Genomic DNA, 13,526 nt, shown 5'->3' on the forward strand with positions numbered 1-13,526 from the left:
AAAAAGTGGTGGAATTTGTTATTCTACTTATGTCCTTCAACTTGTTTCCTAAGTAACATGTCTCCATGTTATTTGCTTCTGAAATAAAACCACACACACGCATTTTAAATTAATATTCAAAGAGGAAACTTTGTAAAGTTTTGCTTATTCCCTATTCCTGGACACATACCTAGACACTAACATCCAAAATCCATTTCCTTACTTTTATATGTTCTTTCCTCAATAAAATGAACTTAACTGTATCTTTCCTTCCATCACTGGCATATGTATGACTTGAAGAGAAAGTAAAAGGATAAAGTATTCCTTAAGTTCCTGTGGTAGGGTTTTTCTCTCAGAACCAGAATAGTAGCCTAGATAAACCCTGGGTGGTGGTGGTGGTGGTGGTTGTTATTATTATTATTACTACTACTACTACTACAACAACAACAACAACATTGGACTAACATAGTAGCCAGCGGTCCCAGTTAGGAACCAGGACAAGAAAATGCTGCAGGATACAATAATGACTTAGTTCATTGAGTGACTACTGACTCTAAGTGTCAGGTATTACGTATTTAATTTTTAATCTTAAAAATTGTTACAGCAGTTAAAACTGTACTTCTGTGAGTATTTATTCCACGTGGTACCACAGACTCAAAACATATTTCTAATTACTTTTATGAAGAATAAGATATATGACTGTAAATGTGCTTTTGGAGAAATCTGGAAGTGTAGTTTTACCTGTAGCTACAAACAGAAACGGGTATTTATTTTTCTAGTAAAAAGAGAAACATAATTTACTTTCTCCATAAACAGCATTACTGCTTCTTGCTGAAGCAGGATTGTATGCGCTGCACTGGACCTTTGAGGGTTTTAAGGTCAGAGCACAGTTTTGCAGCTTTAAAAATCCCCACATTCTGTGTGGTTTTTAGAAAATGCTTTGATCTGCCAGGGTATTCTTTTCATGTTTGCAAGGATCTATGTGAGGCAGTGTTGGTTCCAGTTCTGAAAAGCAAATTTGACTCACGTGGACTCTTACTGCCCATTTAAAGGTTAAATACAAACACAATACGGTTCCTGGCACTTGTAAAAAAGTTTTTAGAAGATGATTCCAGCAACATATTGGTTTCTACGTTGCGTAAAGGAATATGATTTTCAAAGGCTTTTTCCAGCCTAAACCAATCAAATGTTATTAAAAGTGGAGATTTTGTTTATATTTTGGGTGGAATTTATGATCCCTTTACCAGATACCCACAAAACCCTTGAGCTGAATGAAGAACCTTGAGATGAACGGACCCAAATAAATTCTACAGTAAATAATGTAACTGCACTTTCTTTAACACTGAACTTCTCTGTCACTGTTCTCTTTTAATGGTTCCTCCAAAAGACAGTATCTTAACATTCAGCCTTAGCTCTAGCGGAGCAAAATACAGAAGTTCATCCACCAGTGCTTCCTCCTCCTGTTCTGGTCTACTGACTGCCTGCTTTCATTCTGGTATCTAAGAGTCAGGATTTGGCCAGTAGAATAGATGTTGTCAGACACTTCTTTCAAGTAACATACAGCAAAGACCCGGTACCCTTGATATGCATAAAACAATTCAACCTCATGCAAAGAAAGGGGATGAATTAGCTTAAAGAACAGGAAACTGTAAAGAACAGAAACTTTCTTATTCAGAACAGAATGGGGAGAGCTAGGGTGACCTTACTGAACGCTCCTCTCTCTGGCAGCAAGAAAGGATACAAAGCTCCTGTTCACCTGCATGGAGTGGGGAGCCCCAGATTTTCTGTCATTAGAACTGCAGCTAAGCGTGTTTTAAATATGAATTTGTTATTACTCTCATACAACACAAATAATTCTCACTTACACTTGAAAGCATTAGCATAGTAGCAGCCCTGCAATCTCCACCTCAGCTGTACTGATTTAATTTCCAACTCCTTATCACCCGGGAGGATCTTGGAATCTGAAAGGCAGCGAGTTAACAGCACAGCCGACAGACTTTTCCCTAACAACTCGATGAAGTGCTGGCACCAGCCGGCCAAAAGGCTCTCCAGGCTGTATGAGAGCCGACGCAAAGGGACATAAATGCCTGTGAACCAGCTGAGCTTCTGAAATGCCTTCGTTTCTGACAGCAGAAGTTTATTTAGAAGGAGAAAGACTATCGAGATGTGGATCGAGGGAAGGATTTACGCTGAGGGAAGAGCCAGGCCACTAACCAAATTTTGTTCTTTTCACCTCTTATCACGAATTTCAGCACAACAATACTGAAGCTAACTTTTGAGGTTAGCTGTTATTTTTTGTTTTATTTGTCTTTTGGAAATTCTCTACGGTTATATAACTATATATATGTCCCTGCAGGCATGCCTGATCACAAAGGCTCTATTTTACAAGGTGCAAATCGGTTGCTTTAGCGCTCATCTGAATATGCTAAGCAGCTTTCTGTTACCTTTTGTTTCATAAATACACTGTGTCAGTAGATGAGAAATAAAAATGAAGGAACAGAGGAAAAGAGGAACAAAATCTTATTTTCATCAAAGTAGGAAAACAGCAGGTGCTGAAAAGTATTGAACATCATCTCGGCAAAATGCAGGGAAAAAAATTCCAAATATTCCTCGTGTAGAATGTACCTTACGGCACACATCTTCAATGCACAAAAATATGTTTTAAACATTAAAATACCAGCAGAAAACGAATACACATGTTAGATAGAGAGTTTACCTGTGTCCAGCCCCCAGCAAACCACTCCACTTTACCAGCACAGGGTCCATTATTACAGAGAGTCGTTTCGGAGGGTCTGTTATTGCCACAGCCTTCCAGAGGCAAACTGCTGACATGGTTTGTCATACAAACCACTGAACGCGTACGGACTCCATCACCGCATTCTGCAGAACACTGGGGAGCAAAAGACAGAACATGTCACTAGTCTGTCCTCCAGACTGCACAATAAAATGAGAAGCAACAGTCACGAAAGTAAATTTATGCAAAGTCAACTATTTTTACTTGTAATTCAGCTGTAGAAAGTCATCTCACAGCTTCATACTTTTGAATACACTACAAGTAGTACCTGTCCTTTACAGTCACAAATGAAAGAAATTGAAGTATTAGGGATGAAGGAAATCTATTTTTTATAGCTTTTTATTAGCTTTCTTATTTTCTTTCCTTCTTCCTGTCTGTAAGATCTTTCAGTTTTCATTTTATTCATCTCTTTGCATACCAATTAATAGAACTAAGAAGGGATAATTTCAATAGGCAGCTTTTCAGAGAGCAGTCATATTTCAGCCTTTGAATTGTTCTGTGAGTTCCTCCTGTGACCATTCAAGCTGTCAGCCAGGTGAACTCTTACACTGGTTAAAAGGATGAGGCTAGGAAGACTCTGACGGCTGTGGCATTGGTAGCAAAATGACTGCATAGCACATCCTGGAGTTCTTCCATATAACAAGCTGACAGAGTATGAAGGCATAATAAAGTAGAAAACTACAAAAATCTTCACAGGTAGTTTCAAAAGATTCCAGTAAATCCTCAGCAAATAACTGCAATTGCCACTTATTATTGCCCAACCTGTTTCAATCGTAAGTTGTTAACTAGTTTTAGCAGAAGAGGTGGCCATAGAAGTTTATGTAAATTCAATGTTGTTTTCTAATGATATGACTTCCCAGTAACATTCACCATTCCCAACTTTTCACTGCTAAATTCTGAAAGCTCTTAATAAGTAGTGATATGCAGATTCTTATGTCACATATTCAGAGCTGGTATGCACGTCATCCACAAATCACACAGGATAGACCCCATTTATGCCCTTACAGTTTGGTCATTCCTCTACTTCAGTGGGAACATCTCCAATTTTCCACTGTTCTGGACAGCATCAAACTACTGACATTTAAAAAACAGAAACATGCCAGGGAAATAATCAATTCTAGTGTTAAGACTTTTTTTTTTGTTGCTTAATTCTTTCTTAATCTTCCATTTCTTTCTTTTTCTTTTAAAATGCATTTGGCATTTCATGTCTAGACCATCAAAATAAAGAAAACCCCATGTACAGCTCACTGAAAGATACGTATACAATTGAATTTAAACAATTACATTATATATGCAAAGAAAACCAAAAATAAGTCTATAGTATATGAAGGAAAAAGATGCATTTGATTCACACTTCAGATGTTATTTTTAAAGCAGAATCCGTGTATTACTTCCACAATGAACAGTACATTCCTTGTGAATAATGTAACTCTGTACTGGGACATTTTTTAAAATTTTACTCAGTAAAAGTAAGAATGATTCAAAGAACGAGTGATGAGACACAGAGTTGACAACTAGCTTGACATTGGTAGTAATGTAAGGGGCCCCATCCAGTAGTTCAACTACAGAACAGCAGATTCCATGATAGCACTGCTATTGAAACAGGATTAACCAAGAGTCATTCATCTTCTCAAGAGAGAGACCAGGGACTGAATGTATAATTGGTTGCAAACTACTATTTACTCACACTGAAGAATACTGGTTATTTGTGAAGTCCAGCATAGAAAAACATTTTCCCTATCAGCAAGTTGGTTTCTTTCACAAGATGTTCAAATAGAAGGGCAAAGCTTTACTGAAATGGAATCCCTAGAAAACTAAAGAAGTGGTGCAACTTTTTACAAGTCATTTTTTTAACAAACCAAATACAATTTTTGATTAACTAGAAATTCAGAATGTAAAGAGATGCTTATGTACTCCACAGAAATAGGAAAAAATTGCTCTGATTGGAATGGTTTCTTCCTCCATCTGCAAGATCGAATAATTAAGCTTCTCTTAAATGATGCCTATAAGTAACACGATGAACCTTTCTTTGTTGGTGGTGCACAGCAAAATTTTCCACTTCCACACAGATACATAAAATATACTTACCTCCTCAGCATGCCAGATTTGATGGCTAAGGAGGTCTTTTCAAAGTAAACTGGCAAAATCTTGAAAATACAAGAATGATGTAAATTGTGCTAGTAGTGAACATTTTCCTGCTTATGTGAACTAAAACTAAACTAAACCAAACCTATTTCAAACAATCCAGTCCTTGGTAAATGGCCTGTTAAACTGGGCCCCACAAAATGCCTACCTTTCAAACCCACTACACAGAAATAAATTTTGTGGCGGTTCATATTTTATCCTCGGCAAGTACGTTCAGCTACATTATGCATAGAAAACTATGCATACACTCTGCAAATACTTTTCTTATTTCTAAGTAATTTTCATTTGGCAGTTTGCTTTTCTGCTTTGCAAACAAGAGCTGCGAACAAGTTTAGTCTATAAAGTCATCCAGAAAATCTCCATAGTCTTATGTTTTAAATGACTATGCATGAACTAGGCTTACATATAAAATAACAAAGGAAATACCAAATGGGAAGGTATAGGGTTGTCCCACCCTCTGCTGCAAGATTTTACTACAGATTAACCACCCTCATAGGATTTACAAAGCAAACTTAAACTTGAATGTTTCTGCATTAAGTACTTGGTTTTTCATGTTTTTTCTTCCTTTCAGTAAAAATCTTCCATGTGAAAGCCATGATTGGTTCCAAAGCCCAAGGCAGGGAGTAGGGAGTGTTTGGATAATGAATCGTCTCCCTTCCGTTTTCACAACTGACACACCCACTAGTTTCAATTTTGTGACATTGATTTGTGCATTAATACATAGTAACTGCCATAACCTAACATTGTATGACATGAGGAACTTTCACAAGCTGCAAGTTCTCTGTTCTGGTCCTATTATTAAAGATATTTTGTTTCACTGTCTTGTTTTAATTGGCAGAAATTCCTCAGAAACCTTAGTCTGTGGAACACCCTCCCTAGTTTTAAGGAGTCTGCCATTTCTCCTCTTCCTGAGGTCCTTCCCTGACGAGTTCAGTTTCAGCAGCTTTCCATTCCCATTAAAAACTAAAACTAAAAAAACCCCTCCTAATCCAGTGCTCTGATAGTTGTCAGAAAACAACTGTAACAACAGTCCAGGAAAATAAGTCTAGCTCCTGCAAACTTGAAAAACTGCAAGTAGAAGCCTGAATTTTTGTCACAGCCACAGGACACGGTAGAGAAAAAAACCCCTTTAACAGTGCCAGTTCTCTTTCACTAATGTGCCAGCCCTACTCATTACCCTCAACTGGGGCAACAGACCACCAGAAAGGGGCAGCAGAAAGTCTCCCAGAACTCAGGAGTCCTTTCAGCCAGGTTTCAGCATCACTGCTAGCCGTAATTAAATTTTTAAATAAAAATCAATTGAGTTCTAGTAAAACATCCCCATTTATGCAGGATTTCTGTCTACCATGCTCTAACCTTCATCATCTTAATTATTCCCCACAGGATAGCAAAGCTTTTTGCAGTTCATCCTCCTGATATGACACTACTGCAAAAAATAAAAATGAAGATCTGTGTTTGAAATTTATTTATGAAACTCCTTAGCATTATTTGATCTACTCTGAGAAAATCCTTTTCAGAAGGGATTTTAGAAGGATTATGTAACCTTTGTTTTCCCAATAATAAACTAAGAATTGTATTTCAGAAGCTCACTTCTGCTGCAGTTCTGAGACTGGGGGCAGATTATCAAAGGACATTAATACTGTTGAGAGGAGCCTTGATTTCTTAAGAAAAAAAAAAAAGGGGGTGTGTGTGGGGAAGGCCCAGTCAGAAATATCCTTATGTATTGGCAAAACATTTTCTGATACCAGGATTTATATTATTTCCCTTTAGAGTACATCTATGCATACAGTAGGTGCTGCACCAGAAGCCAAACTGTCCCCTGTATTTAGTCTAGCAGATCCATGGTATCCTTCCAAGGTAACAAAAGTTTTTAAATAAGGTCTTGGAATCTGTGGACACTTCATCTGGATCATGATTGCTTCTGCATGTGCACTGCTGCTTTCTTTATATGTAGTTGGTAACACTGCTGGTACTTACACATTACTAATGCTCTCTGAAGTAAGTAACATTAGGGAACAGATTTCCTCACTACTCTGGCTGTTACAGTAAGTATCACTTGCCTTGAGACCTGTAAGGACTTCTCAGGGCCTGAGTGCACCAGTATGGCTGGCCAGCCTCACCTGGGGCCTCCACCAACACCCCTGCCCATGGTCCAGGGTCTCCATTTAACCTCAGCCCTGGCCCATCAGTCCCTGCCTGAGCTTTATCAGAGCTGCATCTGTCCCCAGCCACAGCCTGGGCATGGGCCTCGGCCTCATTGATCCCTTGCCCTTGGATTCACTTCTGTGCTTGACCTTGACCATGCCTCATTACCATGGACCTGCCTCAGGATCACTAGGCTGCGTCCAACGCTGCATACTGTCACTGGACCTGAGCTGTGGACTGACTTCCCAGCTTTACCTTGGACCTGCCCTGTCATCATGATGTTACCTGATAATTTGGGCTCTTCTTTGCCCCTGCCTGACACCTCTGAGCCTGCTGACCTAACTGGGATACTCTGGGCCGCAGCTGGCAAGGCTCCTCCCTGCCATGCAGACTTACATACACTGATTTTCATCTAAAGCAGCTGAATTGTCGCAGAGAGATCAGCTCTAGAAAAGAAAACAGCAATCTCTGTAGGTTTTGGCCACCCTTCTATCAAAGTCTCCTTCAAAACCCTCCTGGTTGTATGTTTCATTAAAAATCATGAAATGAATTACATATTTATTCATAAAGAATGCAAAAGTTCTATTTCGATATGATTTCTACATTAAATCAATGGAAAGGGGTATATTATCTTGTTTTCATTTTATGTTGAGAACAAATAAACAGTGATAATCAAAAATAACAAAATGCCTGCACAAGCTCCATGGTGGTCTCTTTTCCTTTGTTTTTTTTTCTTTCAGGATCCAGGCAGATTTTAAGTGAGCTACACAGATTTAAATAGAAAACAGTGAAAGATGAGTGTAAGCTACAATATTCATTGGTGGTTCCACATTTTCCTGGTCAACAAACCCACCTGTAACTTGATTGTTAGGAATAAAGCATTGACTTTTATGAAGCAGTGAATCAGAACTACAGCTCTGTAATGGAAGATATTACAGAAGCATTGCTGTTACTCCTTTTAATGAAGAGTGAAACCCAGAGCATGCGTTTGATCTGTTTTGATTTTGTTCCCTGATGTGCAGCATATTTTCTTTCTTCCCAAGATTTTATTTTGGCCTCAGAATCTCATTAACATCTAAGAATTTTTTGTATTTTGGCTTCTTTTCTAAGTATGTTCTAAACATAAAATGAGAAACAAATGAACAGAGAAGATGGCAATGAGGAACAAACAAAAATGCAAGAGGGGAATGCTCCAGTTAGCTGGAAGGAAACTGATGGGTCTCCCATTGCTGTAAATCAGGAGAATGCAGTTTCCCGCTTCTGACCCATAGGAGAACTAAACTTTCCAGCAATTAGAGCTGTCAAAGAACCGGTCATGTGAAATGTTTGCAAGAATCTCATCTGCTGCCATCAATCCAATTTTGTTGCTAAGTTCAGTAAGGTTCACCAGCTTTACTCTACTGATTAATGGATGCAGTTTGGTGGAACGCTGGCATTTTAGCACAGGATGACATCTTAAAGAGAATTATGAGACAGGAAACCGTCTTTCTACAAAAGCACGTAAAAGTATCACAAAAGTGTGTCCAGACTCTCTATAATCAAAAGGGGTTAAAGATCACGTAGAAGACAAAGCCATGAAACTTAATTCTCTTATTGATAATCAAGATAGAGCAATAAGTGTAAAGACAGGCACATACAGAGTAAGATAAGTCTCACTCTGCTGCTAGAGACTTTTAACCTGTAATTTTTCCCTTTGAAATGAGTAAAAATCTCAGTTTCTCTCAAGATTGAGCCTGACGGATATCAGAATATGGTGTTTAGATCTACCTCAAAGACAAATAACAGAGCATATACTTTTCAGAAAATAAGGGTTCGTTTCTTAAGGATGAATTGCTTTCCTTCCTCCCTTCACATGTTCCACAAGTGTGTACCTGGTAGCCACAGAGCTCATAAGCTTTGCAGGTTTTTACCCGTGTGTGTGTAACATACATACAATGGATGCTGATACCTGTTTATCAAAATAACTCAAATCAAGAACTGTATTGTTTTAGGAAGATGGAGGGGTTTTTTTATTACTTAGGATTAATTATATGTATAATCAGTCTGTGCAGATCCTGAATCCAAGAAGGTTGATGCCATGGAGGGAAAGAGGTGGCTATAAAATACATAAATATATTTTGTGGGAAAACAAGACAGGAGAACATGGCAAGAAGGCAGCCAAGTATTATTTACAGAGTAAAGCTACATATGGCTCACCCTGGGAAGGAAATGCAGCTCCTATACACAATTCTGTATGTTCTCTGCAGGTTTTTACGTGCATGTTATGTTGCATTGTAGAAGTTACATTTAGGGAAATTTAATTATATAATCCTCCAATTCAGAACCACCAAACTATTAATGAAAATGAAGGCAATTAGCATGATTTTACATCAATTAAAACTTTACAAGGTTTCAGTAAAATAAGAAAACCCAGTATCTTTCCACCAATCCTAAATTACATCCTGTCTTTTTCTTAAAACTCAGACGTGACTATTCATCTCTCACTCTCCCTATGCTAGAGAATATCCTTGTCAAATTATGCACAAATATATATCAAACCCTGAAATGTAACATCTGTTGGCAGCAAGACAATTGTATAATTTTTATGTTACTGTGCTTTTTCTTGGTGTTTTGCTAATTAACCAAGGCTGTATTGTAATGCCCCATGCATCACATAAATCTGGACATGGAAGTTTGATATAGCCCTTGCTGAAAGAGAAAGTATGTGCCTAACCAATCTCTGACAGGCCTCTGGAAATCTCTACTTGCTGCATGTGCAACAGTACACATTAAGTGTTTGCAAAATGGGTTCAGGAAAGTACAGGCCAGGTCTTCTCTTATGGCTGTAACCAAGTTCGAACTCAATCATTTCAAAGTTCCAATGCTCTCAGAAGTTATGGTAAGTTCTTTTGCCTCTTATTTCTAGCCACAGCTGAAATGTCAAAATATAATGGGAAAGACTGTTCTGTGGTATTTCCAGCTGGGACTTGAAGTAGGCGTGTAATAAATCTCACAAAGAAGGTCTGTTCTTGTGCGATTTCTACCACAGTTCTGCAGACTCAAGAGGTTTGAACAAGCTTTCTTTAAGCATTTGAACTTCTGGCTGCTTATCTGAACCATTTGTGGCTGCCCATCGCAGATCTATGCTTATTGCTGAAGTGCAGCTTGGCTTAAAGTACTTTTTAAAGAATTGTTTGGGGAAATTACACATGCGAAGTCCATACACCTGGGAATGCCCATTTCCATTCCGTGACAGAATTCTCCTCTTGTCTTTCAATAGAAACACACTCCTCTACAAAGAGAGACTTCTGATCCTGAAAAACATCCCTTGAAAGGCACAATAAGAAAGCTAATGGCCAAAGGCCTGTCTTTGCAAAGCTATTGACTACTCCTATATTCCACTGACTTCCACTGGAATCACTGCCACTAAATGTCTCTGAACATCTGAGTTCTAAGGTATGTGAGAACCTCAAAAGATCCTGCATATTCTAGCCCGGATATCCTTTTTTTCCTGAAATAAGCTGTTCCTTCCATTCTCTTTGTGAATCAAACTCCAAGCCCACTGCTGGCAGAAGTGATGGTGAACAATGCCAACTACAGTAGCAAGCATTTGGAAGAAATTAATTTGTACACTTATATAAGCTGAGAAGGTAACAAAATCCATTCTTTACTCTCTGACCCTAAAACATCTGTGGTAAGAAAAAACTCCAACATTTTCCACATTACCTGCTTCACTTTTATGTCTCATTTAATACATATAAATAAGCATAATAACATTCTATAGTCATAACCTTCAGCTACAAAAACTTTTTAATTCTGCAGAGGACAAAACATCAGTGCAGAATAATGAAGACAACATTGGTGCTAGAGTCTTCACTGGAATTTATGTGCTTTATGTGGTGGAACTTCACTAGCTGATAGTAGTAGTTGGGCCATATTTTTCAAGATGTCTTTGAGGGTAGAATGCGTTTTTCCTTCTTACTTGTAAAGTATCACTGTAATAGCACTGTACAAAGAACAGCTCTACAAGCTAAAAAAGAAACAAAAAAGGCACTGCCATTCCAAAAGGCACTGCCATTTCACCTACAGCAAAAACTTTGCCGTTTGCACCAATACCTATAGTTTACCTGGTAACTTTCTGCCTACGCTATGCAAGAACGTACACTGAGTGAATAACAACTGGAAAAAAAAGTTCAAATGACAACAACAAAGATTTATTAATGTATAATTTCTTCTTCTTTCGAAAATATGCGTTGTCTGGAGGCTGAAAATTTTGCAGGAGTCTGATCAGCCTTTTAAAAATTAAGTGACATACCAGGAACCTGTTCTACTTGTGAAGTTGTTCCTCCTCCTCTGCATCTAAAACACGTGGAAAATCTTCTGAGTGTCCAAACTAATGCATAACCTATGAGCCAGACTTTCCTAGCTTTCAGAGATACTACCACAAAGTGATCTGAATTATGAATCCATGAAGTTATGAATGTAGTCTTACAGCTTCAACAATAAATTATATTATTTGCCTGCCAAAAGAACCGACGAAAAGGGAGATGCGATCAGGATTTTACAGACTGAAGGCTCAGCTCGTGTATGGATGAAATTGATATGCAAGCATCCATGAGAGGGACCAAAATGCCAGTCTCTTCTTTGCCCATGTTTGTAAGCCTTTTAATGAAAGCATATAAATATCGCTACTGAACAAGAACTCTGAGCCCAATCATGAAACAAGGTAAATCACCACTGTTTTTATGGCTTTCATGTGGAGAATCTGACTCATTGAAATTAAAAAAAAATACATCAATGCTCACAAAGTACAAAAGCCTGTATCAACCTTGCCTGAGTTTATGAAGTTGTTCCCCTCTTTTCACAGCTATAGAATAATTGTTTTATGGTTTGAACTTAAGCACAGACATCAGGCCTCAAACCTCCATCCTTAAAAAAACAGTAGGGAAACTTTTAGAGTCTGAATCTTGAGACTCAGGGCTAAGCAAGGCAGAATAATAAATCTCAGCACACTCAGTATTTTGGGAAGTTCAGACACAGAGCCAATTCTAAATCCAGATGTTTGGCCATGTACCCACAGGCTTGCCCTTTCCATGCATTCTTGTATCTAAAACAAACTCAAGATGCCCTTGGGATCTTTATTGTTTTGTTTGCTCTTGCCTGTTTAACAGATCAAGGATAAACATGGAAAATAAGATCACTCCGTTTATGGTTGTACAGATGTATTATTTTTAAATTTTGATGCATCTACATTGTTTTAGAAGATTTGGCAGCACAGAGATAATGAGAAGCCTTACCCTGTCACTCCACTCTGTAAGGAACCAGCTCTTAGCACAGGGACCCATGTCGCAGTTCTCAATATCATTTGGTCGCAGCTTCATGTTACATTCCTCATCATCAACAATGTCTCCAAGGTTGCTGACACATTTCACATCTCGGGTCCTCTGCCCCACTCCGCAAGGCACTGAACACTGTAATAAAAGGGAGGTTGCATCAGGACTCTATGCAAGAACTGCAGAGGTTCATCAGGGAGCTGGGAACATACAACTCACTCATTCCTGCTAAGACATCCACAGAAGCTATAGAACTACTCTAGATTGCTAAGAATAGGGAATAAAAAACACACTAGTAGTTTTAAATCATATTCTCAGCCTGTAGTATTCTACAGTATATTATGCAGATACCTTTGAAAACATAAAATTAAACCCTATCTTCAACAAGCCATGCTGCACCTTATCAAACGAACTGCTGACATTATTCTGCATAATTCTGATCTTGACCTACAAGTAGATATGAAGCAAGAGAAATGCAAAGAAACACAACTTCTAAATCCTTCTTACAAGTCAAGGCCTTCTCCTGCTCTCTCTTCTTCAACCTCAGAGAATGCTGACAGTTATTGATATTTCTGCCTGATGATGTGAAGCATCCAGATCATGAAGCAACATGGAAACATAATTTTATGCTGTGTAAGCATGGAATGTTTTTATGAGTCCTGTAAACACTCTAGAATTAAAGGGGAAATCTCTGGGAATTTGAAGATTAAAGACTACAGTACCTGCATACAAGGGTACCTAGCAAAGCTTCCAAAGGCAGCCTCATTGCTTTTAACTTGCTTTTGAATACTTAAACATCTACCATATTTACACGTCAAATCTTTTTACCATGTAAAATGCATTCCCTACCAGCAAGATACTTCACAGACTTCATCTTCAGACTGCAGCTATTTCTTCAACTGTTCACTCTAGAACACTGACCAAAACCCAGACTAGATGTGTGAGATCATTAAATAGCAAAATACTAATGAAAACAAATACCCCATTCGTTATGTCATAAACGGGGCAATTTGTCCAGAGTTACTCTCGAAGTCTAGTCTGCTGACTCCAAACTTTAAATTACCACAATGCCATTTTTTCTAATCAGATTTAGATCAATGTTTTTGACATTTGTATCTCAGGAAAAATGATAAGCACATTAAAATCTTAAG

At 38.2% G+C, this 13,526-nt stretch overlaps 1 protein-coding gene across 1 annotated transcript in view; it reads right to left on the reverse strand.

Moving 5' to 3' along the window:
• THSD4 (thrombospondin type 1 domain containing 4) overlaps nt 1–13,526 on the reverse strand; it is a gene marked incomplete at both ends in the record, with an annotated part of 302,482 nt that overhangs the window by 4,723 nt on the left and 284,233 nt on the right. Inside the window, 2 exons of the mRNA XM_082005338.1 lie at nt 2,696–2,869; nt 12,340–12,513. Coding sequence (XP_081861464.1) covers nt 2,696–2,869; nt 12,340–12,513 — 348 coding nt within the window. The remainder of the gene's footprint in view (nt 1–2,695; nt 2,870–12,339; nt 12,514–13,526) is intronic.

Source organism: Phaethon aethereus, assembly GCF_964289735.1.
Source record: "Phaethon aethereus genome assembly, chromosome: 12".
Classification (NCBI taxonomy): Eukaryota; Metazoa; Chordata; class Aves; order Phaethontiformes; family Phaethontidae; genus Phaethon; species Phaethon aethereus.